Raw genomic sequence first — 26,516 nt, forward strand, 5'->3', positions numbered from 1 at the left:
TTATGCCAGAGGGGCAAAGGCAGTGCATCTCTGGATGTGGGGGTGCTGAACACCCTGTGTGTTGCAGGAGTGGCCAGTGGTTATCAGCTGTAGCTGAGGGATGAGGCAGAGTGCTGCAGGCAGGACAAGTGGGTTCCTCTCCTCATCCTCCCCCAGCCAGCAGTCATGACATGGACTATCATCAAAATGCCAGTTCTGTGACACTGAAAAAGAGCCAATGCCCAATGTAAAAGGGAGGTTTATTGGTGGAAAAGTATACATGATTATGCTACAGAGCTGGAGAGATGTGCTGTGCAAGGAAACAGAGTCAGACACTAAATCAACATCACGGAGTCCCACTGTGATTCTTAAGTCCCACTGTGGTGCAATGGCTCTTTCCAGAACTTCATGACAGAAGAAAATAGGGTTCTTGACCACTTGTTCAACACTTATGGTGCTCCTGCAGGTGAAAATCCAAAAGAAAATAACCTCAATGAGAACCAATAGTTGCAGGTTACAAAACACAGGCCTTTTTTTCAATACACAGGGTAGTCAGTTCTTTCTGTGTGAAACAGACAAAAGCTGGACCAAGGTCTTGCAGCAAGCTGTGCCTGGACTCCTGAGAAACTGCTCATGAGACAGCAGCCAGCAGAACTGCTGCGCTGAGCAGGATGCAGACCTGAGCTCCTCTACAGCCAGGCAGCATCATACCTCTGACTAGTTACATGCACTGCCTCCATGGTTTGTGTCACCTCGTGTTCTCTTCAGATAATGGATTTACTGTCCCAGAAAATGTTTCTCTTAGTCCATGTGGAAAACCTTGCTTGGGTCTGGGAAGCATAGGCTCCTGAAGGAAGATTTTTGAGAATGGCCATAGGTAAAAGGTTCTTTAGTATGTATCTGAGCTTTTGAGGAAGCTTTGAAGGTATTTCCCAGTCTTTCCATTATTCTGCACTTTGGCTTTCATTCTGGATGCTAAGCTCTTCCCATGAACAGCAGCTTGGTCCCCACTTGGATTCCACTGGTGTCATGGGACAGGATCTGGCCACTGTCTCTGCCTGCTCCCTGAGAATCCTCATGGAGGCTTCATTTCTTTGACAATGGCTCCTGTTCTACTCACTCTGCTTTTGCTGCTTTACAGTTCACTTTCTTATCTGCCTGTGTGGTTATTTTCTGGCTTTCACTTACCTTTTCGAATCCTCAGTCCTTTTCTGCAACAGCCTATTTGCAAGGTGATGAGTATTGAGCAACAGCATACTCTTCTGGAGAAGAAGAATAGAAATGTTCTTGTTACCCTGGAGAACTTTTCCTGTGCCTTTCCCTGGAGGTGGGTATAACCTAAGCATGCTTAAACAAGAGGTCCTTGAAATATCCTTTATTCTGGTGCATGTATTTTTCTAACTCTCTAGTCATGCCCATTGATCATCTTGGGCATGAGACTCATTCAAGTGAAATGAATCTCTCCCCTGGCCCTAGATTCAGGGGCTGACGGAGTACAGAGGAGGTGCTGTTTGCAGCAGGGCTGGTTCTGCTGTCCCTGTCCCCACAGTTCACCCTGGTTAAACTCAAAGACATACCTGTTTCATAGTAGTCATAGATCTGCACAGGTGCTGGCTTGGAGTGGGTCACCACAAAGTCCTGCTCAACCGAGAAAGTGATTTCTTTCCTTTTCTGCTGTGAGAGCTGGGATGGAAGGTCAGAGATCACATCAGTCTTTTTATTTGTACATCACCATCTAGAGAGACAAGGCTGGTAGCTGACAGGTTGCATACTCCAAATCCCACTGATGCCACACCCACAGATATGGCACAGCCATTATCCAAACATGTTTGGAGAGGCCAAAGTGAAACTGAACTGAAAAGTTAATAGATTTTCTGTCCTGCTTGTATCACCTGATTCTGTAATTATTGCATATCCTATTGCCAGAGGTGGGAAAATTGTACACAGGACTGAGTTTAATTTTCCAGGATCTCCCAACAGTCAGGATAATAAAGGCTGGTATTCCAGTCCCTCCCATTTCAGACATGGACATTATGTGCCACCAAGAGACTGTTTACAGAGTCCATCACTGGGGTATTGTCTTCCATTAGTTCTACAGTGCCCTGAGCAAATTATTTACTAAGTAAATTCTGATTTAGGGGTTAGATTACAAGCAAAATTTTGCAATGATCTAGTGTAAGAGAAGCAAATAAAATCTTTCCAGGGTAGAATGAAAGCAGTGTTTCATGTCCTGTTGGAAAGACTGAGGTTTATAAGAAGCCTACCAACGAGGCATACACACAAGGGAACCACTTTTCTGATGTTTACTGAAATAAGAAAGAATTTTGTTTAATTTCAATATGATTTTTTTTAATGAACTTTTTTGATTTTTAGTTGCTGGCAGGACAGCTGTCAGTTTGAAGCTGTTTGGGAGGCTGGGAAGACACATGCAGTTTGGGAAGTAAGCAGCTTAGTGATTACATTAGAAAACTGTTGAGGAAGAGAACATGATAAATGCACCATTTGGGGGTGTATCCATATTGTGGTTACCTATTGCATGCTGTTTCCATCCTTTGTGAAAATCAAATAGACAGTGACCAGAACTTACATTTCGTAGATAAAGGAGGACGTGATTTTTCTTGTTTTCTACTTGCATCACTGTTTGACTGTCAATGAGCTTTGAAACAGAAAGAAAATGGAGATAAATAAATTTGTAAAACATTACAAAACAAGTGCTGCCTCAGACCCTGCTGCTGCATGTCTGTGGTATTCATTCTTCTCCTAGTCAAGTTTCAAGGGCTGGTAGTTGACTTTTAGAGTCCAAATATTGCTGAATAGGTTGAAAGGATGGACAAACACTTACCACGTGACTTAGCTGGGGGTATGAGCTCTTTCCAAATGCACAGGTCGCTGTAATTCCCTTGGGGAATTCTGCCTGACTCTGGTGTGATCTGCGTTTCAGAGCTAGTCTGAGAGGTTTCCCACCCTCTCCCTACCTGGGCAGTGCCCAGCTGTAGGTGCCACCTGCTCATGCTCGAGCTGAAACCCTTCCTATTTTTAAATGTAGGAGGGTCTGTGTGTTGGAAGCTCCCTGGAGGGCATTCCCTCCACCCAGGAACGGACAGTGCAGCCATGCAAACACCTCACAGGGTCTGTGGCATTGTCTTTAACCATGCCTCTGGTAATTTAGCCTGGCTGCTCTTAGTTTACCTTATCCAGGGACGATTTAACAGGAGCAAAGCCAGAGAGCATCTTCACATCGATGATGAGCATGTTGGAGCTGCTGCGCTTCCCCGTGTAACTGAAAGAGCAGAGGGCCCTGTCAGGGTCTTTGGGGACGCTGTGTCCAACAGGCTGATACCATCAGCATATTGATCAGCCTGTGGCTCTTGGCTGCATAAGCTGGAGTGAAAGCACACAGCAATGTTCTCTGTGTGCCTTGTCATCTGTGCAGATGGTTTGCTGGTGGCACATACCTGCTTACGAGGACAATATCAAACTTTGCTGGTCTGTCCTGTGGGCAGGAAGCATTTGATGTCTGTACTGAAAGCAGAAATCCAGAGGACCCCTCTGGAAGGTGAATGTTGTATCTCAGTGTTGTCTGGAAGAGGAAAAAACCCTTTTGTTCAAGAATGCCAAAGATTTTTTTTGCATTTCAAGGAAACAGACTTAGTGAAGTTTTCTGGCAATGTTGCACTTGGTTTTATGTGGAAGGTGCTTGCTTATATCAATGATGAACACATCAGACTTCTACTCTTTAACAATGAAGGTGCTTGTACCCAGAGTCACCTCCCAGAAAGAAACCAGATGTTGATCAGAAAGGACTCTTTTTCCATGCCAGAACTCCTCAGGAGTCAGAGATATGGGATGGGAAAAAGAATGTTTCAATGGTTTAGGGAAATCAAGCAATTAGGAAAAATAAAGAGGAGTCAGCTAGAAAATCATCTAAACAATGGCTATCTTGTGTGCCAGATGGGAGACACAATGAAGAAGAAAGCAGACATTTACTTGCATAAATACACATCCACTGCCGTTCATTGCCAGGCTGTATTTCCCAGGGACCTCTGGAAGGGGAGTCTGTTGCACCAGGAGCCTGTTCTCATTGTTGACAAAAAACACCTTCTCAAAAGGCTTTTTGGAAGTGATCTTGACTCCGATTTGTGAAGCAGAGCTGTAGGTGGCCTCACCATAAGCAGAGAGTGCTTGAAGGGCAATGACTGTGTCCTGAAGAAAAAGAAAATAATAAAAGACAATTGGCTACACAGCGTGGCCAGTGCAGAGGAGATCAAAGTCACTGTTGCAATACCCATCACAGTTGCTTCTTCCTGAACTTGTGTATAATTCCAGGGCTCCCATACAAAAGGAGTAATTTTATTCTCTCATGTATGCTTTAGGGTAGGAGAATCTCTCTCCTAATATAAGGGTCTCAGGACATAAAATCTGAGAAGCAGATTGCACTTCCAGAGTTTTTCATAGTGGTGAAGCCTGTGTTTTCTGGGGAGCTACACAGAACTCATGGGCCATCTAAGAGATGGGACTTGGTGTTTTCTAGGCTCATCCCCAACACAAATATCTGTATTTATTGCTGGTCAAATTACTTTTGTATGGTTTTAACCTTTCTTTAGTTAAGAAGAAGAGGGAAAGATGTATTTTGGCCTGCTAATATTAAGGTTTGGTTTCTGTCAGAGACAGCAATTAGAAAAGAGAAACAGGGCTAGGTAGTCAGAGCCCTGCTGGAACCCTAAAGCTGTGCCCTGATTCCCAGGACTAGCTGTGGAGTGGAAGGTAGCTTTGGCACCTGTGTAGAAGAGAAACCTCCATAGGGATTCTGCTGCCTGATGATCCACTGCACAATCCCTGAGGCCTTGGTGAGATCCTCTTTATTCCGGTTGGGTTTGTGGAGCAATGCCAACAGCACGTAACTGGTGATCTCAACATCAGCTGAAGGGGCATGGTCAAGGAAGGAGGGAGATTTGTCGGATGGAGACCTCTCCTCCTGCTCCCAGTGCTGTGAGCCATCTGAATAAACAAAGAGAGGAGCCAGCATTGCTTTAAGGTCTGTTCCATCTTCCCATGTCCCAAATTCCCCAAGTGACTGGAACTCACCAACTTCCTTTGCTGATTTCTGTAACTCTTCAAGGAATGATTCACATTTTTCTGCCTTGCCAGCTAAGCAGAAAGCATAGGCCATGAGTGCCTGGGTGTAAACTTCACTGATATTCTTCTCAGATGCAGTCTCCAGACAAAAAAAGGCATTTCGGATTACAGGGTACTTAAAAACAAAAAAGCATGTGGGTTTAATTCAGGACACTAGTCTTCACCTGCTCAAAAATCTATTTTCTTTAAACTTGTTCCTCATCCTGTCATCCTGTCACTATCACAGCAACGAGAGTGGGACTTCAGCTTGTATAATGACTTCAGGAGAGAGAATACAGAATTATTCAAGGAGGGATTTTGCAGGAAACATCAAACAAATCAAGTAGCTTTTAATGGCGTTCTTGACAAGGTTGGTCTATAGATTTCACAGATAATTCCTTCTGCTTGCCTCCATGATAATTATTTGCTCTGCATTTCTATAGTCAAGAGTTTGTTGTCTTGAACAAATCTAACTTAGTGGTTTCTATCCTCACTGACTTTGGTGTAACTTTAATTCTGCAGTGTTGTACTAGGTTTATACCCACAAAAAAATTTACAGTTTGACTCCGTGTCCCCAGAAAGGATATGAAAAAGTGGAGGCTAACTTGTGTATTGAAATCTGTCATCTCCTCTGTAGTCACCTCTGTACTGCCAACTTTTTGAAAAGGACAGATCAGCTTTTGCTCTGATGGACATTTGTTTTTCCAACATGCCTTTTAGTTCCATTTGCAGATTTTACAGATTTACCTGCAACAACTTACTTTCTTGACTGGGCTCTCTTTGAGGCTAAGCCAAGGTGTGTGGGTTACTACCTGTCATGTGCAGGTTTCTACCTGACAAGTCCTTTATTGGAAAATAAAGGGCGCCACTAAATGTTTTGTGTCTTGCAAATCCCACTGAGGTTTGTACAATTTCTGCTCAGAGACTGGTGGTTTAAGAGGTGTAGAGATGGGGATTTTCTCTGTCACAGCAGCCAGTGCAGGTACAGAGCATGGTCACCTACTCTGGGAGCTCTCTCCTTCTCTTTCTCTCTCTTTACTACCTAGACAATTTAGCAGATGCTGGACCCAAGGCAACAACTGGGGACCAGTTCCATCTGAGTATCAGGTAAGTCTCCTTACCGAACTGGAGTGCCCAGCTTCCAGCATGGCAATGGTGGTGTAGGCAGAAAGCGACAGCTCGTCGTCTACTCCTCCCTGGAAACAACACGGAGAATCAACAACATCTGTAAATGCCACAGATGAGAGCCCTTGGATATCAATTGCCATGTCCCAGCTGAGAGAGTATGGACAGTTCTGGAGGCAGCCCACAGGGAAAGAGAGCATTCACATAGCTCTTGAGTAGCTCACAAATCCAGAGAAGCTCTTTGCTATTAAATCCCAAAGCATCACTCCTTCAAGCTTGCAGTCCTGTAACCCTATCTCAGGTGCACATAACAGGTAAAGTAGGTGTATGAAAGCTAGCTGAGCTGGAAATACTCATTATAAGACATGGAGAATTAGCCCTTGGAAGAAGACAGGCATTTGGAGTGAAATATAGTTTTTGGCAGTTATAGGAGAACATATTCTTAATGAAAAAGTACAAATTTGACCAAGTAGTAATTCCCTGCTACCTTCAAGGCGTTGTTGAAGAGTGTGCCAACCCCCCGGAAACAGCCATCTAGCTTCTGTTTGCTGGACAGCCACAGCAGGGTTTGGGACTGGACACGGTCATCAATGTAGATGAAGCGACCAGCTTGTGCAAAGGATCTGTACACAAAGGCAGTGAGCCTGCAAGGGAAAGATGGAGCTGTGAGATGAGCACTGGAAGAAACAGAAGAAATCAGCCCTCCTGTTCGTGCTGCTGAAGAGCATGAAGAGTTCCAGCCAGCGTGTTGGTGGCTTGCTTTCTCTTTGTGTGCTCTTCAGAGAGAGAATAGTTAAAGGAGTGGTAGCTAAATGGGACATGGGGAGGATGTCCAGCACACTCTGTGGCTGATCCTGTCTACAGAGCACCACAGTGCAATGGCTTTCATAGGAGACAGCAGGAGTGTGAATCAGAAAGCCAGCTGGGTCTTTAGGGATCAACGTCTTTTCATGCACCTGGCCTGGCAGAGGATGGAGAGATATTTCCTTTAGTACTTCCCAACGCCCAGTCCTAGACTGTAAGCCTGCCTCTTACCTGCACCACAGCTGAATGTAAGTTCATAACAATTGAATGTAAATTCATGTCTGTGCCAATTCTGCTCCCAGTCACTCACCAGGTGTTCCCTTCCCTATCTCTGGTGCCAAAGATACTGTAGGACCCATCAGGACGTTTGTATGACAGCTGCTTCTGGTAGCCTGCAAGAATATGGAAAAGGAAGTGTTCTTAGATGAAAAAGCAAAACCCTGTTTTGTTTGCTGATGTATTTGTCTGGGAAAGAATGGAAAGGCAATGTATATCTAACAAGCAGGAGGGGAGCTCTGAGGGATCCTATGAATGGAAGTATGGAACATCTTGTCTGGCAGAAACACTGAGAGAACAGGCAAAGCTCTATCAGCTCTATGCTCCAACTAAACATACAGGATCAGGATACATGCTGTGCCTGAGAGGGAAAAGAGAAGGGGGCTGGAAGACAACACCTCAAAGGAAAAACACGGCAGTTGAATGTCAGCAAAAAGGCATAAGACAAGAAGAGAAAGGAAAAAAAAAATGTCTTGTTCTGGGCAAATCCTTGGGTCTCTGGGCTGTGCTACAACTGTGATGCCATCAGCCAGGGTAGCCATGCTGCTGCTGCTGCTTCTGCTCACTGGCCCTCAGCAGGAATTTCAGCACACATTTGTCAGGGAACCACGAAGCTCTCACCGCCCACTAGGTATCCAGTGGCCTTGGATCTGACCTCCCTGCTCAGCTGCCCTGTCTTGTTCAGGTAGTCCAGGACGTAGATGTTGGGGGCAAAGAGGGCCATGTTCTGCTCCCCACAGCCAAAGGGCATCTGGAGGAGCTGGTGCAGGTTCTGCATGGCAGTGCCCATGATGTCACCTGGGGAAGAGGAGAGGAGAGGGGGGGATCAGCACAACTGGTGGCCACTGAAATCACCAGCAATTTCCATTCCACAGGCAGAGTCATAAAAGCCTAGCAGGGGCCGGGAGCCTTCCGAACAGAACTTCGTTCTGCTTGGCAGCCAACAAAGAATCCTTTCCCTGCCTCTCCTTACATAGTCTAAATTGCCCTTACCAGAAACACTCCTTATTTTGGTGCCGCTTCAAGCAGATACTTCTTGGAAATGAAGGGAACTTACAGGAAACTTCTGTTTCCAGAGGATGGAAGAGAATAGCCAGAGCTATTTATTGCAAACATTTATTGCAAAATTAACAGCTGATGCTGCAAAGGGACGTTGATAATGCAGGTGTACCACAGACCACCTCTTAGTTGTTATTTCTAGGAAAGATAACACAGACCCAGCAAGGGATTTCTGGAAAGAGCTTCTAAAAGTCACCAACAATACCAAGCAAGGATTTCATGGCTAGTGAGTCATGTAACCAAATCCATGTTCTGAAAGGACTGAATAGACTCTACTGGCATCTCTGATTTGTAGGTGGGTGTGTAGGAAAATGTCATACTAGTATGAATCTGGCTGAGGTCATAAGTCAGAACTGTGCTGCTGCTTCAGAGACAGACTTTCAAATGCACAAAATTTAAACAGAATAGTGAAGAGTGATGCAACTGGCATTTAAACTTCATCTTGCTGATGCAGAGCATTGCTGGATGAGATGAGAATCAGTCTCTTTTCTCAAAAGTTTCCCATGCTAGGAGTAGAAACTCACATTTTGAATCCTGAAAGAGCTTTCATGTTACATTTTCTATATTTTCTTTTTTTAAGATGTTTTATTATCTATATATTTACCAACAACAGAAAAGGAGGCTCTGGCTGATCCTTCCAAAACATTTGTAGGTAGCTCTAGAGATATATCTTGAATAACTACATCATCTGTGGAGAAAAATATTTGTCATTTTTATAGGAATACTAATTATAACAGTGAAATGCTCCTGGTACAAATTGCACAGTACAAAATTGCACACAAGTGACAGCAATAAAGTGAAACTCACAGCATTCACCAAGAACACAGAGAGAAGGGGACACAGCAAAATCAAAATTGTGAAAAAAAGATCAAGTGGTGTGGTCACTGTCATTGCTCAACAGAAATCAGTAAAACAGGGTAAGGTTGGTGCTCACAGGCTGCATTATCTGTGACCCTTGGGGGTTCATTCAGTGACACTATTGGTACAGCTGGTTGGTGAGGGTCAGAACAGGTTTTTAGCCTCTTTTAGGCCAGTCAGGAAACCTTAGGAGCTGTTTGCCATCAGCACTGAGATGGTGTGGAAAGGAACATTTCATTCCCTCTCCCATTCCCACCAGAGGTGGAAAGCTGTAAGACACAGGTATCCATGGAATAGAGGACAGCACTCAACATGAGTGAAAGAAACACAGGACACAATTTGCACAGAAAGGTCATCTCCCTTTGAGAGCTTCATAGCAGCCTTCCTGCAGCAGCTGAGCACATCTGGGCAAGGCAAAGATGCTGCCTCAGTGATATGCACCAGACCACACAGGAATTTGGTAGCAGGGAACAGAACTATTGCACTCATACTAGCTGTCATATGGACAACTCTGGGAAAAAGGGAAGGGAAAACATCAACAAACACTGCAGGACAGAGTGCAGACTCCAAACTTCCTTTCAGTTCTTCTCAAGACAGTGGTATATAAGACCCTTACCTTCTGTACAAATTAAGGAGTTTTGAGTCTTTTCCCTTCTGATTCCTTCAGGCTGCAAAGAGATGGAAAGAAGAGACACATGTAGTGGGTGAGACAAAAGCATGCAGAAGAAATTCAGTGCCAAAATGCCACCCCCTTTCCCAACGTCACAAAACAAGTGGATTGAAGCAACAGTTTGCAAGTACAAGTACATGTGGCTGCTCCTAAAAGGGAGATCACATCAGATGGAGTCCCTCATTTCCAGTTTCTCTCTGCATGAGGGAGATGTCAACACCCACTGATCCTCATGGAAGAGGACATCAGATGGAATTGGTCTTAGATTGAACAGCCAGACCCTGTCCAAGACACATGAAGGTGGAGCAATACCAGGAGTCCTTTAGAGAACCTGAAAAGCTTTTCCTTGCTTTTGGTACTTCCACTGTGTTTAAGTATCCTTGTGAAAAGGAATGCAGGACAAACAGTAAGAGCTGCCAGCAGTACCTCAACCAGCAGTGTTCTGATCTGGGTGTCCCTGTAGGCAATACTGATGTTCCTGGGAGCTTTGTCTCCACAAGCTTCATCATCCTTGGTCTCTGCAGTAATGCTGAACACTACATTACCTTAAATAGCAGCAAAAAAAGGAAGAAAATGGACCTCCTCCATGCAGGAAGATTGACAAAGTAAGACATTTCATCTGATGAATAAGATGAAGTAGTTCAGCATAATGAATGGTCAGTCACTGCAGGTGAGACATATGGGAAGAGAACTGATCTCTAAAAATGGCAATGATAAGCACACTGAGGCTGTGGAGAAGCTTTAACCCAGAGAACTGGAAATAACTGTGGTAGACCAAGCCCTCTGGGTTGGAAAAGGATTAAGTTTTTTCAGGTAAGACATAAATTAGTATCAATATTGGAACATAAACCCAAGTAGATTCAAAACACTTACTGATTTCTTTGGGGAAAATATTCCAGACATAGGTCTTTCTTTGCTTGGCACATACACATCCATCATCCTCTGGGGAGATGAGTTTGGCTTGATAATGAAGGGAATCCGACAGTGAGACATTAATCTGAGAACAGAAAGAGTAGTGTGATGGGATGAAGGTTTTGTACCATATTGCAAACTGTGCTTCGTTGTCAGAGGGGGTGAGACACTATCTGCTTACATCTGGAGTCAAGTATAGGGCAGATTTAAGGCCTCAGATGATGATGATGATGTTTGATTAATCATCCTTCAGATGTAACCAGAACAGTTTTCCCTCTTGCCTCTCTCAACAGCGTCACTGTTAACACAGGATGTTAAGCATCCTATGTACACCTGATCCTTAAAGAAGAGGCCCCAGTGAAACCATTGATGGCTTGCATATCTGTGGGTGGTGAATGATACCCTGCAAAGCACTTGCTTCCTTTCTCTATGGATCTTGACACAGTTGCTTTACAGGTCTGGCCAAGTCACAGCTCACAAGACCTCCCTTCGCCCTGTACTGTTGGTTCTGAGAAGGCAAATCCAGTCAGGATAATCTGTTGTCAGCTAGAATGAGCAGTACCTCAGTCAAGAGCAGGTCCAGCCACCAGCACCAATCAGTTTGCTGCAGCTTCTTTGGAGATGGGATAAGGTCTAAGAATGTGGGCAGAAGTACACACCTTAATGCACTGGTCAAGGTAGTTGAAGACAGTGGCTCTAAGCAGGAAATCTTCTCCTCGTATGATAGAGTATGGCAAGGTCAAGTCAACAAAGAAAGGCTGCAAGGCTGTCAGGGTGGCAGGCACAGACATGCCAAATCCAGCCAACTCTTCCACACAGAAAGCACTGGCTTTCCATTTGGTGATGGTGTCAGGGATGGTGTATGAGATGCTGGCTTTTCCAGTAGAGCTGGTGGGAATGGAGAAAGGATGAAAGCTTTAGAAAGGGTAAATTTCAGATAACTTGCTTCTCAGTAGATGCAACAAGTTTTGAGAACCAGAACTTCCCCTATTCTGTCTGCAGAAATCCCACATAAATCCCTGGAATTGATCACTAAAATTTGAGAAAAATGTAACCATTTAAATGTTCCTCTGCCCATCATATCCTTGAGTTTGGAAAGACAACTCAGAATTCTTGTTCTGCAAATCCGTATTTTAAACAGAGGTGTCCTTCTTCCAAGGAAGGGAATATGACTCATGGTACACACATTGTGGAAGCAGGTGTCTTTAGGGACATCTTTGGAATTTGATCATGGAAAAGAGAAGGGCAGATAGGCAGCTGATGACTGAAAAGTGAGGTCTTCTGGGCCAAAAAGGAAGAAGAGTTGGCACCTTTCAGGACATCAGAGAACATATTAAGTAAATCCTAAAGCAAGGCAAAGATATGAAAGAAGCAGTACTCACTTAATTGGAACTATATCCCAAATCCAAGCTTCAGGAAAGAATTCCCGAATAGTCTCAAGGAGGAGTGTCCTCTCTTGTTCCTCCCTAGCAGCTTCAGCTGGTAAGAGATAATGAGAATTTAGTAAATTCATATATGGGAGATGCCCAGGAAGGACAGGTTTGAATGTGCATGGGCCAGTGCAAAGGACAATAAGTGTTTTACCATTACTTTCTGACTGACAATATATAATATTCATGTATACACGTATGCCACACAAATATTATTAAATGTTGCGAATATATCCCTCAGTTAGGTATTACCTGGTGTCAAAGGAAAAAGAAAGCATTGCTTTGGTCTCTCATGAGCGTGAGACCTGGGGCTAGAACTCAGGTCACTTGGCTCTTAGCTCTGATTGCTGTTCACAGTGTCACACAGTCCTTTCCAACTAGCTCTGGTCAGAAGGGAATCAATGTCAGCAGTGTTAGTTTTGTGTGACGCTGCTAATTGCCAACAATTCCCAGTGTGAAACTGGACATGAATCAGAAGTGTAGACCTGAAAGACTCTTTTGGGCATTGGCCATTAGCTTAAGCTATCTCATTTGATGCCAGGCCAATATTTAATATCGAAACCAAAGTGGTTAATGAGTAGTGTCCATGTGTGTACAACAAGAATACCTCTTCCTTTAAGGAGAAAGGAGAAATCTCCTTCCTGTCCTCTGTGTTACCTGATGATTTACCATGGTGTGCAGAAGCCACGTGTCCTGCATTCACTGCATATGGTTGGCGCCTTACAGTCTCACCAGTGCACACAACTGGCTGTCGAACCTTCGAGTTGGTGAAAAATTTAATTCCCATATCCTGTAAAAAACAAGTTCTAGCGTTAGCCGTAACCACATTGTGGCTGTTCCATTCTTCCCTCTTTCCCGTTACTGTGTTTCCACCACAGAGGTGCTTTTGGGAGTTTTATGTGTGCTGGAGAATCACAGTAGGCACAGGAATCAATTGAGAATAGAGGTCTAAGAGGAGAGTTTGTCATGTATGAGTTTTACCAATAGGGTTGTTTGCAGAATCTAACACTGCATAAGCAGAAACTCACTAAAGCATATTTAAGTAATGTACAGGACATTTACCCTGAGGAATTGATACACATCTGGGCCTAATCCAGACATTACAGGCGTGTAATACAAGCCTTTGTGAAAGATGTGGTCAGATGAGACACAGGGCTCTTGGGAGTCTTCTTCTAGATTGAACCCATGGAAGACGTAGCCTTGAAAATCTTGTAGGGGATGCAGGCTGTAAACCTGTGAGGGATAAGGAAACAGGAACTGTGTGCATGTAAACATCAACCATACTTGCACCATCACATACTGCAAATTACCAAAACTGAGATGACAGCCTGTTTGAAACCACGCTCTGTTTTGTGGACTGGGAGATGGCTGAGTGGCTGGGATTAGAGGGCAGGGATCAGTGGCACAAAGTCTAGCTGGAGGTCAGTAACCAGTGATGTACCACAGGGTACTCCAGAGCTGGGTCTAATCTTGCTCAACATCTTCCTTGATGACCTGGATGTTGCAGCAGGGTTTACCCTCAGCAAGTTTGCTGATGTCACAAAACTGGGAGTAGTGGCAGATATGCTGGAGGATTGTGCTGCCAGAGACCATTCACAGGTTAAACTAAATTCCCTGTGAAAGAGGACTTACATTCCACAGGAAAGAAAATCTGCTTGTTGCCTACTAAAAATGGCTTATGACCAGCACACGCCAGAAGCTGTAAAACTCTAACTCAGTCTAATGATCTCAAGTGGAGAGACCCTGTAATGGAGGAGGAAGAGGCAGTGGGAAGAGACAAGGTGTTTGGCAGCTTACCATTTCCATGGACAGCTCTGACTCTGGCTTCAGGAGCAGCACACTCTGATCCACTGCCCTCACAGCACAGAAGGAGTTGGCAGCAGCTTCAATGACCAGACTGACATTGGAAGCTGGGTGCATCTGCTTTTCAGAGAATTCCAAGTGGACCTGAAATTCATCAAGCAGATGTTGGCATGGCCAACCCATGCTGCTGGGGCTGCTCTGACTGCATGTGTGAGTGAAGGGCAAGAAGGACAGTGGGAGGATTTTCTGTTAAAGCACAGAAGATCTGCCTGGAGGAGAATGTCTGGTCTCCACTGGAGCTGTTGGCCTGGCCTCTGTTATAACAGGGGCTTTGGCAATAAGCACTCTTGGATTTCTTTGATAAATGAAGCCTACCTCAAATGATTTAAAACAAAGTGTGATTCTTTTGCTGTCATTATCAAATCAAATGGAGCCTTACTATGACTTGACTACATGTAATAATCCCTACAGTGAGAAATCATATTTTTCCTAGGTCCATGGCCCATATTAGCAAATGTATAAAGCAGATTTTGAATCTATTCAGAACAAAATCTGTTTCACATTTGTTTTAGATAAGAGGAAAAAAAATAGGAGGGGCAACTAGAAATATTTTGTTTAATGTCACTTGGTTTGTTTTGTTCTATAGTTTCATGCATTTTAGCTTGAGGAGCTAAAGATTAGAAAAATATTACTGGTGAAATCTGAGTGTATAACGATGAAGGAAAATGTACCATAAAAAAAAGGAAGGAATACTTAAACCAGACTACTATTTTGGCTTTCCTTTCTATGTGTATTTAGTTCTGCTGAACTGAAACTGCATTTTTCAACCAAAAAAGTGTAAAAAATTAGATTGAATGATCAAGTGGGATAAGTCTAAAGTGTGTTCACTATGTTGAAGAACAGAAAGTCTAAAAACAGAATGGAACACTAGTAGAGTTTAATCAAGGCAACAATCATTTAGGTTTTATGTGGGTCTCCTGAGAAGTTTTTAATGTTAAAAGAAGATATATCTTCTGACAATAAGGTCTGGAGGTAGTGGTAGAGGAAAGATATTGGGCCAAAGAGAAAAAAGAAAAATAAAAGGAGCAATGTAGAGAGAAGTGGAAGGAAACAAGAAACAAAACTCTTGTGGGTTTATAAACAAAAAATTTGCATTCATCTGACAGCAGGTAAGGCTTGCTGTATCTTAGTGCTTCTCACCTTGTGTTTGAAACACTTCTCAACTGGGAATTGAACACTGTCTGCCACCAGCTCCTTGTCAGGGTGTAAGGTGTACACCAGCAACCGAAGGGCTGGAGCCATTTTCTCACTGACCATAATGGGAATGGTGAAAGTGCCATTCTGGCCTGGTGGAAGAAATAAAGGCACCAGTAAGGAAGGAATATCAAAGATTTATTGTAGTAGTAGCCAAAAACAGGTATCTAACTTTACCAGTCAGTGGAGCAATCTGAAGATGATTAACTGAACAATTTTCCAGGAGGTGACAGGCCTGGATTTAATCCAGGTGGTCTCAGATTTATTGCAGATTTGAACATGTGGCCATGTTCAGATAGGACCCTAAAGCAGACACTCTGCATTCCCCCTGTCATCCTCTGGGAAGATCTTTAGAGAACACCATTTGACTAATATAAAATTCAGTAATTGCTGGACTAAACCTGACTTTATAGTGATCTTAGTGGTAGTGCTACTGCCATGCACACATGCATGGGTGGAGAGAGATACAGCCCTTCCTATTGCTATTCAACCATCTGGGTGTTTGGTTGTTTCTGTGTTTGTTTTAATGCAAAAATATGGATTGGCAGATTGACTTACCAGCGTGGATATTAACTTTAATTTCCCCTGTAAGGACAATCTTGCCTTTTGCCATGCCCTGTGCAGAGAATATCAAGACATGTATGGGTTAGCAGAAGTTGGAGGGAGAAAACAGCAATCTGGTTTATTATGCATGGACAGGACAATCTGCAATGAGATGATCTCAAATGCTTAAACATAAGCCTTAGGGCATGCTGAATATTCCCACTGCTGCTGCTGGGAACCTCGTGTCTGGTCACAAAGCAGGAGCAAAAGGAGGGGAAAAGGGGGACAGAGGATACCATGAAGATCACTCACTGCTGTAATTCCTGTGGATGGATTGCCAGACAGCTGCCCAGTAAAGCCCTTTCAGCAAACCAACCCACAACCTCATGCTCACCACATAGTAGAAGTTCATGGCATTGATTCTCTTGAATCCTTCTGTGTTCAAGACATAGTGCACAGTGATCATCCTCTTCTGCCCACATCTCAGGTCCTTCCACACGGGCTCAATCCTCACAAAACTGCCGGTCCAAGAGTAGAAGCGCTGGACGGAGAGAGACGCTTCTGGGTAGTAGGGCTCTATCCAGCCTTCATAGTGGCAGTGGTCACTGGTTTTATAAACTGCCTGAACGGGAGAGGGAGTGGGGAAGAAAAGGAAAGCAAACACACATCACTAGGGACGTTGTCATCACATTCTGACATCAGAATGATTAGTTCATGTAATGTGTGTAGATAAGAGCTGCATCTAAAGTGAAACTGGTAAGGAGAGAGCAGCCTTGCAGCAAGCCATTGCAGTGCAACAACTCAGATGGTTTCCTCACTCCTCTTATTGTAGTTTTTGAGAGCTCTAGACAATAAGGAAAGATGAAGAAAGCATATTTTTATTACCAGAATTAAAACCTCATCCCATCTTTTTTTGGGTTCAGTTTGAGAACGGCCATCTCTCTCTTTCTCTCTATTCAGCCTTCTTTTGTACTCACTTTCAGACTGATCTCGGGATCAAGCATTTCAGATGTGTCAATGCTAAACTCAGCAACACCATTATGATCCGTGGTGAAGTTGTCTGTATTCCTGTTATTGACAAATAGCTGAATGACCTCATTGGAAATTGGAGAGTTGTCTTTGTCTACCAGCTTGATCTGTAAAAGGGAATGTGAAACATGTTGAATGTATTTCTGTATGTAGATACTGATATTTTGCACTCCTTTGCTCTCCAAACAGCAGAATTACTTTTTCATCTTCCTTCAAAGCAATACTTGACAACTAAAGTTTCTGTCTTTGCTTTCTGGCAACTATCTGAGCTATCTTATGAGGTTTGGAGCAGGGGCCTCCTCAGCATCTGCCACACCATTCATTGATAATGTCCTCTTGTAGAGCAAGAGCTTTCATGTCTCATCTCTTTCCTGATCACTCCCTTCTGATTATACATTTCCAGTTTAAAAATATATTTTAATTTCTCCTTTCCTTTTCTCCTTCCTTAGTCTTGAGAGTCTGCTGCTGCTATTTTCCGTGTCTGAAAACCTTTTCTCCACATCTTTGTTTTGAGCATTTTTCTGATTCTGTCTACACTGTCTCTGCTGTTCATGTGTTAAACAAATAACAGATCCCATTCAGTAAATTCTATGTTGCTAGAAATGAGCATTCATTTTGTTTTTTTTTTTAAAGAAAAAGAACAGAGTGGCAATGGGAACTAAATAAGAAAGTTATACAGACTTTACAGAGGGGGAAAAACACCGCCCTTGAAAGACAATCTTGTCTCCTTTCAGTGCTACTGGTCCCTTTTATTTTTTCCTCATTGGCAAAAGATGAACTGAAGGAGAGAGATTTATCCCTACCCTTTAAACAACTGACAGAGTTATGTGGGTATTGTCATGAAACAAAATAATGAAAAACCTTTCTGAGACAGAAACTCTTGCCATTTCCCCTGATTTTTTGTGTGCCCTAAATTCCTTTCCCTCTTTCTTTTCTCATCCACCAGTGTTTCTATTCATGTCTGGCTGGCATGTGATGGTCAGTTCTGAAGAGAGAGGCAGTGATTTATAGCAAGCTCAAAATGCAGGTTAGAGAAATGGTAGCTAATAAATTGTTCTGATTTCAAGTATTTCTGCCAGCACCAAACTCAGAATAAACTAATCTTCAGCATTCAGAATTACCAGTAGGGGATTGCATGTAAGGAAAGAAGGCTGGGGAGAACACCCCCACCCCAAACAGTCCCCTAGATGTTGCCATCATTGTCGTTAAGTGATTGCTTGTCAGTCATCTTCAACACAAGCCCTCCAAGCTCTTGCTTACCTGCCCAAAGTAAGGAATTCCTCTTCTGTAGTGGCGATCCATGTTCTCAAACCGTATGGTGCTCATCACCCGAGTTATGGAAATCACCTCAGCAGCTGTAAATTGCAGGCCTGGAAGACATGCCCAGAGTCAGGAGAAGGTACACTTTGTCCAGCACAGAGCATCAGCAGAGTTTGCCTGCAGATGGTCGCTGTGCTTGTAACAGCAACCTTCCTCAGGGAGACATTCTGGTACTCAGCAAGCAGAGGCTATCTCCTACTCTCCTTCTTGACCACACCACTTTTGCTGTTTCTGCCCGTCTGGAAGGGATTACCTGTTCCTTTCTCTGTCACAGTGGCTTTCACGTCAAGGTTCCTCACGTAACCAGTACGATGTAACTCAAAGATGCTGGAGCTGAAGACGTGGGAGAGGCAACCATCTGTCTCCAGCTGGACAGGGAAGAAAACAAATCCTGTTGCCCAGGATCATAGCTTGCAAAAGGTGTTGACAATACACAGGACCCTTCTTTAGTGAGTGAAGCCTTTTCCCAGTACTTTTAACATGATTTATACGTGTTTATGGGAAACTGAGTCATGAAGAAGAAATATGTCAATCCTTCAGGCCTGCAGGAAGCCAAGAAGAGAAATGAGGTGCCCTGAGCTCCTAGCTAGTCAGACAAGCAAAGAGATGAGCAGGGTGAAGAGAAGAATCAAAGAGAGAAAGCAAAGTGTGATGAGCAAAGGGAGAGAAACAAGAACACAGAAGAGAGGACAAGCATAAAGAGGAATAATAATTATGAGTCATACATTTTTGGTAAATGATTGACAAACTGGGCTTTTCTTGCACCTCCCGTATGAATCAAAATCCCTGCACACACTGAGCTTGACTTTCCCTTCAATAGGCTGGCCATAGGTGTACCTAGGGGAAGAAGAAATCTGATCAGATGAGGTCTGTGAGCTAATGCTTGAAAAACAATCCTAAGCTAATGTGCGCAGGAATAGATTCAGGACAGCAGTGAGCTGGGAAGCCAGAGCATGGAATAGTTTCACTGGTTTTTATTAACTCTCCTTCCTTAACAAAATAGAAAATACAACTCAGAAATCAAAATTAATTCTTTTTCACACGTAAACCTATGAAACAAAGCTACACTTTGAATGCAAAACCAAATACCTTTATAAACATAATGAACAGATGTGGCTACTGACCAAATTAGGACTGTTGTGTCCAATCTTCAGCTTAAACTGGAGTTCCAGGCTCACTGAAATCAAAGCAAAACTCCTCATATCTGCTAGAGGATTGGGATTTCAACTCTGGATTCCAAATTACAAGATCTTGGTGTTGGTGTAAGCAAGGTCCTTCTGAAGGACAGAGCTTGGAGGGGGAGTTAGACAGCTGGAACCATGCTACCCCCGCAAGAATTTAATGGTGCCCTGCTTTATGAAGGTCTCCCTCTGAAGTGGGTTGTTGGGAGTGGACACATTCTTCTTTACCAGGGAACCTCTAAAAAGATTTATCTACCTTGTACAACACCACGCGGAACCGAACACTTACACAATAAAATGAGATGAGCACACAAATAAATGAAAGATCCAAAGACCAAGTCAACCCTCACTACTGGGGCCCTACATATTTTGGTTTCTTCTCTAAGCCCTGGCCCTCTACCCAGTCTTTGGGAATTTCTTCCACTTCAGCATATTTCCTAACAACTCTGCACTTGGTACTTACAGCCCACAGACTTTCACTGTGAACTCCGAATCCAGGACTGTGAGGCTTTCTGGTGCCGTGACTGTGACATCAAACTTTGGCAACACTAGGAGAGAGCAAAAAGAAAAGAAAAAAACCCAACGCTGGCATATTGTAAATTTGCAGACCCTCCTAAGATGAAAGCAAAAATGAGGATATATCTTATTGTTAATATTAGAGGGAATGGGATCTCAGAACCCGGGTGGCAAAATGATTAAGAACTGGCCTGATCTGCAAAGGCTTACTGAAGCATTTCTGCAACACTTGGAAGAGAAGACAGAACTTCTGAAATGAATCCTGTGATGTCTAGATGCCTTGTGGAGTTTTGGCAAAGAAAGTTCATGGGCATAGGTGGGAAAAATTTAGTTTGTCTCACTGAAATTTGAAATCAACTCGCCAATTTCTTATGCTGATTATTTCGCTGGCTGAGTGTGTGAAAAATTGTAAATTTTTCTTGTTTTTTTTTTTTTCTGTTTTCCTTCTTTTTTAGTCTCCTCAGTTCTTAATGAAAATTAATTGAAGCTGCATTTGCCAGGAAGCTGTTTGAAGTTTTAGCAGTCAAAAAGTTTGCTTGCTCATCTCTAATAATGTTTCCTACACTGAATTAAAAAAAAAAAAAAAGGGTGGCATTTACCATATTCCTCCACATAGAATGAGTGATTTGTTCTATCTCCTGACTTCTTTGTTACGATGATTTTGTAGTTCCCCAGGATAGGCTCTTCAGTAAGTGGGAATTCCAGCTGAATAATGTTCATCTCCGACTTCACATTTTGCCACTGCAAGATCCTGTTGCCCCTTGGATCCTGAAGAAAAAAAGAATACAGACTCACAGGTTTTTTTTCTTGGAAATCTTTTGCTACTAACACACAAAACCAGCAACAAAGAAGAAAACAGAGCAGGTTGCTTTAACACACTGGAGAAGCTGCTTAATGCACATGCATTGAGTTAAATTGCGCCTTTGTACTCTGATTATTCATGTTATTATTAATGTTGTTAGATTCTCATCTATTGTTCCCAATTTAGGCATCCTCTGCCAGCCTACTTATTAGTCTCAATCATCAGGGAAAGTTGCACAATACTGCTCTTTCCTGCTCTTTAGTATATGTTGCTCTAGATTTGTGTCAAGAGGGAGAGAAAGAAAATCTTCTTTGTGCTTTCCCCTCAGCCAAGTTTATCCCACACAAATCTTGGCCTTTAGCAACCCCAGCTTTTTTTTTCAGCTGCCAGAAGAAGGAAGGAAACCTTTCTTCTGCATTCACTGGGGTGGCATTTTTCTCTCAGTATATGTTATGCTAGCTAGACTTAAGAAAACTCATTCACACCATTTCCTTGACTCTTTACAGCCATGGCTGGAAGAAAAACATGTGGAGGGCTCAGAAGATGTATGTTCTCACTGCAAAGAAAATAAAGTCCCCTGACTTCACAGTGTAACGTGAAAACTTGTAAGTATACTGGCTAGACATGAAGCAATTGCTTTAAAAATCCCCAGAAAATGCCATGAAAGCACTGACACAGTTGGTAGCTGTATTCACAACCTATTATTTGTTCATAGTTTTTAGCAGCACTAGAGTTACAGAAAGATATACCCCAAAATAAGTTGAGCAAACTGGGGAAGGGGAGGGGAATCAAAGGCAGAGAAAAGAACAGTACAGATTTTGACTGCTGGAATTATAGGTGTGCTTTCCATGTCAAGCTCACAGAGCATCCTTGTTTTGTGTTAAGGAGTTTCTGTCAATTTCTGCTGGTGTACTCCGCAGCAAGATTTGTCTGTGTATGGACACATTCAATAGAGGACATTCATATAAGGACATATGCCCAGAGTAATGCAGTACAAAGACAAAAATTTCTTACCTGAATTGCAATCAAGGGGTACTGAAAGAGGAAAAAACAGGAGGGAAGAAGATATTAGGTGGCTGATCAAACACAAATGGTTTTTCCTCAGGACTGTGAGAAATATATAACCAATATTCAGCATAATACCATTCATCAGAGGTCCTCATCTCTTTTTTTAATCAGTTTAACAACAATTTTACTTTAATAAGAAGTTTGCATAAAGGAGAGAGATGAAACGAGAATGTTAGGACAGTTTCTGATCATACTGGTTCTGGTGCAATCTCAGAGTGTATGAGTGAGCAGAGTTATAGAGCTGCATACAAACCATGATTTGAGCTTCTTATTAGCACCAGCTCTTCTGCTACCACTGTGCTGTCTCCTGCATTACAAGCTCAGGAGAGGAGGCCAGTGAAGACCCTTCCATTAACTTCCTTATGCACTATGAGCATGAAGAGAGACTGCTGGCAGTGGAAAGAATACCTCTGAGGAGATAAATCTTTGCGGCAGCAACTTTCTCTTTAATTTTCCCCACTTCTAAAATGGGCAAAGTGCCAGGTGGATGATTTACTGATGCCTGCAAGCAACATTTGCTGAACTGTAAGAGCAGGAGACTGAACCATGGCCTTTCTGGTCAGAGCTAAGATAATGTCTGTGGGAACAAAGTGGAGGGAGGTTTGAGTCTCTTTCCCAGCGATAACAGAAGGTGTTGTGTCAGGAATTCAAACTGCTACACACCTGCCTTCTTCCCTGTGACTCTAATGAAAGTCTGGATTACAGCATGTGCTTAGGAAATCAGGTTAATTCTTTGGTATTTAGTCTCTGCAACATCTCATTTTATCCACAGCAATACTCTGTGTAAAATTTGAGAAGAAGTTGTCTCCCAGCAATTTTAAATACAGGGGAACATTAATGGTCACTCACCTTCTCCTGAACAGGTTTAAAATTTAAATCCAGGGCAACAACACGAAACCTCACTGGAAAAGCAAGAAGCAGGGTGTTAGCATTGACCATGCTTTGTTTGGCTGAGCATGATGTTTTGTATTCATTAGTACTCCCAGTTTCACAGATCTTCCAACAGTCCTGCTGGCACAGGATGCACATAATAAAATGCATCTGAAGGTAGGAGAGCCCTACTCAGACTTTGATTAAAGATGTTTTCCCTAGCATCAAGTTCTTGTATTCTTTCATAAAAGTTTCCTTTAATGTTAGTAATGAAAAGTTTACTTTCATGAAAGTTTAACCTCACAGAAAGGAATAACTGAAAAAATAAGAACTGCATTAACTTTTCATAATTTGGTTTTGTCTGCTGCTTGCCCCAGCTCTAAACCAAGCCATTTGACCAATAAACAACCCGTATTGCACACCTGATTGGCAGGAAATTCCAACTGATAAGCTTTTCTTCATGCTATGTATCGATATAGATAGAACTGATCTGAATTAAAGTAAAACAAATCTAGTCTAATGGCTGCATTATGTGACTAATCTCTGGGAAAAAGTCTTCTTCTCTGGTTTCCTATAGCATGTGTTAGAAACCTTAAAGCCTAGAAATTAATTGAGGAATGGATCTAGAAAAATGCAGCTCTGCTTAGTGGCCATGTGTGAAGCATAGATGGGGGATAGCATAAGTGCAGGAATACAACTCTGCAAGAAAATAAAACTCTAGATGAAAATCTAGAGTCCAAACACATCAGAGGCCAGAAGGTAAATAGCATAATTTTGTCTTTGACAACTTATAATTAATTTAAAAGTAACAGATTTCACTCTTGTTGTTTAGGCTATTTTGATGCTGACCATCACCACAGAGGGAAGCATTGCTTTGTGCCAGGTATTGATCTAATCACCTCTACCCACCATCCTGGCCTGTCATCAGTGATGAAACAGCACCAGTGATAGTTTCTGTCACCTGGGAGGAAGGGATGAATAAAATAATAGAGATGATGGGATGGCAGTCTCCTGACATCCTGAACACGACTCCCTAAGCTCCACAGCCAATAACTGTAATAGTTTTAACAGGAACTCTGAAGAAACTGCCTAGAATGTTGCTCAGCCTGAAAAACACCAGACAGAGAAATTCTGTCTGAAGAAATTGCCTCCTAAGGCCCATGTTGTAGACAAAGTGGACATTCACCAGTCTGTCCTGGTTTGTAGATGGGTTTGTCTGTCTGCACGAAGACGATGCTGTCTGTGTTCCAGACCATCACTGACCGCCGCTCCTCCAGGCTGACGGTGCTGCCCTTGGCAGAGAAGGAGATGAAAGCCAGGGGTGCAGAGTGGGCAGGAGGAATCTGTGAAGAAAGAAGAAACATGGGGAGGTGGTTAGTCTTGAAGTAATTTGCTCCAGAACCTGTTGAACAGCAATACCTGTGGCCTGGGCTCCTACAAAGAGACACAATCTCACTTCAACCAACTTCATCACCTTTATGGGCTTTTTCTTATTGCTTCTGTCTACCAAAAATGCCTCCTTTTCTGTTACTGTGTTACTCTCCTGTGCTTCCTTTTTCCTTTAACAAGTCTTTTTTCTTTCCCTGTTTGTTCCTTTCTACGCTCTCTGCTTTAATTTTCTTGTCCCGGTTTACATTTTTTTCCCATTGGAACATAAATTAAAATTAACTTACCTTGAACTTGAAGCATTGTAGACCACTGCTTGCTGTCATGGTTTTCTTGAAAACAGTGGTATTAACAGAGCTGTATTCTAGGATTACTCTGACGGATACTGTCTCGTTGAGGTTATGGAACTGCAGGCAGCCCTGACCTGGAGAGTCATTTTGGAGGACAGCAGGCACCATCAGGACATACTGCCTGTGGAATCCCAACATCAAAGTGATCACATTCATATGTGAAGGAGAAACAGCCTCATCAGGATGAAGCAAACACATAACACCGTTATTATTAAGTGCCCACAAATTACTTTAGATGAAACAGGACACACTGCCAGTGCTCGTCACTCTGTCCTGCAGCTCTGAACTGGCCCAGCCCTGCTATTGCCCCCAGCTCTTGCCTTTTTGCTCTTTATCTCAGCCCTGGGCCCATCTGGTTTTAGCAAAGCACCCTGCTGTCACTACTGCTCTTGCCTTTTCTGGGCACACACCAACTTCCATGGAAGCTCTGCATATGATGGAAGGTCTGATCATATTATATGAGAGCGATGCACTTGCCATCCTCATTCTGCTTTAGCTCTCCAGATATAAAAGATGAACCCTGGCAGTATTTAATTTTTAGAGAAAAATCAATAACACAGGCTAGCACTGTCTTTAAAGCCTTTTCACAAATACCAGTAGTAGTAAGAGGGTAGTTCTTACAGCTCTGGTTCCTTTGCAGCTGCCACATGCCAGAGAAGAATAGCCAAAAGGAACTTCAGCCACATTTTTCTCACTGGGAGACAGAAGAAAGAGATAAGTTCTCTTCCCATGAAACAAAACCTTGCCTACTAGTTTAACAGCTCTGCAGCATTGCTCACCCAGTGCTCCAGAGGAAAGGAGTCTGCTGTTCAACTCCTCCCTGGCTCCTTCCTTTGATGTTAGTGCCTTTATAACTGCAGCAAGGGGTGGAGATCCTAGTCTATCCTACTCCTTGCAAGAACCTCCCCTAACTCTACTGCAACCAAAATCAACCCACCGTCTCCAGACTGCAACATTTCACTGCACTTCTCTGAATGTCTGCACAAAATAGCTACAGTGGTCTTGTTTTCAAGGAAAGGGGCTCTGGGTTTTACCCTGAGACTTGTCACAGTCCTGAAAAGCACAAAGTGTCATAAACCGAAGTAAGTCTGTCAAACCAGATTAACATTTGAGGGTTTTCCCCGTTGTTCTTGGAATTTACCAACTGGATTTACAATCTGGGTGAAGCAGACCAAATTTCTGTATATTTGTCACCAGATTCTGACTCAAATATTACATTGACCCCTCTTTTCCCTTGCTTCATAGGTGCTTGGAAAATTGACAAAATGGAAAAATAGAGAAGATAGAAACAGAAAGAGATCTAAAAGGTCTTAATTACTTCTACCTCAGGCATTGAGCACTTGGCAGTGTTGTTGAAGTTTGATTCATTTCAGCTCAGAATTAGCCAGTCACTGGGTCTATGGGAATTTGTTAGTTCCCCGGGTTTCCAGTTTTCACACCTGTGTGGAAGCTAATGGAGTTTTTTATTAGGGAGAAGGAAGTTCTTTTGTTCTTTTGTACTCTGAAGAGAAAACAAAGCACTCAGGTGGGCTGCTCCCCACAAGAAAAACAATGCTGGAAAGCAGCTATTTGATAAATGTAAATAATTTTTTCCATTAATGTTGGCACTGGGTGGGTCTGGCATGAGGTTATGAAGTCAGCTCTCTCCACAGCAGCCTGCTCTGCTTTGCATTTGAGGCTAGAACAGTGTTCAGAGCTCACCAGGGTTTTGGCTCTTGCTGAAGGGTGCTTGCAGAGTGTCAGGGCTTTCTACTTCCCCACCTCCCAGCCAAGAGCCAGGTGGGCAAGGGACTGTGAGGGACCACAGCCAGGACTGATGACCCAAAGAGGCCAAAGGGATGCCCTGTACCTGCCATAGGACACCATGCTTAGCAATAACAGGTGGGGGGAAGGAGAAGCAGGGACAGCATTTGTGGTAACAGCATTTGTCTTCTGAAGCAACCACTGCCTTTACTGAGGCTTCACTTCTCAGGGGGTGGCTGGACGTCTGCCTGCCAATGGAAGCAGTGATTTAAGTCCCTCTTTTAGCTTCTGCTTTCCTTTTTAAACTGTTATTTCAACTCACTAGTGTCTTTGGCATCCTTCCTGGAAAATGGGAGTGAGTGAAAGATTGGGTGACTGCCTTGCTACCAGAGAGGTATGGGTCCAAGGGCAGAGTACCTGCAT

The 26,516-nt window shown here is 43.1% G+C and overlaps 1 protein-coding gene across 1 annotated transcript; it reads right to left on the reverse strand.

Annotated features, from left to right (window-relative positions):
- Window positions 1-26,516, reverse strand: LOC311150981 (ovostatin-like; the record flags this gene model as incomplete). Its single annotated transcript, XM_084201043.1, has 36 exons — window positions 1-203; window positions 1,557-1,662; window positions 2,567-2,635; window positions 3,169-3,259; window positions 3,435-3,559; window positions 3,967-4,182; window positions 4,757-4,977; window positions 5,065-5,230; window positions 6,216-6,290; window positions 6,707-6,863; window positions 7,334-7,415; window positions 7,921-8,097; window positions 8,963-9,046; window positions 9,833-9,884; window positions 10,313-10,431; window positions 10,760-10,883; window positions 11,458-11,686; window positions 12,181-12,277; window positions 12,886-13,018; window positions 13,291-13,461; window positions 14,026-14,175; window positions 15,232-15,377; window positions 15,844-15,901; window positions 16,223-16,450; window positions 16,806-16,964; window positions 18,118-18,227; window positions 18,431-18,545; window positions 18,903-19,014; window positions 19,822-19,906; window positions 20,474-20,642; window positions 21,691-21,711; window positions 22,594-22,646; window positions 23,801-23,957; window positions 24,288-24,471; window positions 24,972-25,096; window positions 26,511-26,516. The coding sequence occupies 36 exons, from the start codon at window positions 26,514-26,516 to the stop codon at window positions 1-3; spliced, it is 4,575 nt and encodes a 1,524-aa protein (XP_084057169.1).

The sequence above is a fragment of the Fringilla coelebs genome (assembly GCF_963513975.1).
Source record: "Fringilla coelebs genome assembly, chromosome: 2".
Classification (NCBI taxonomy): domain Eukaryota; kingdom Metazoa; phylum Chordata; class Aves; order Passeriformes; family Fringillidae; genus Fringilla; species Fringilla coelebs.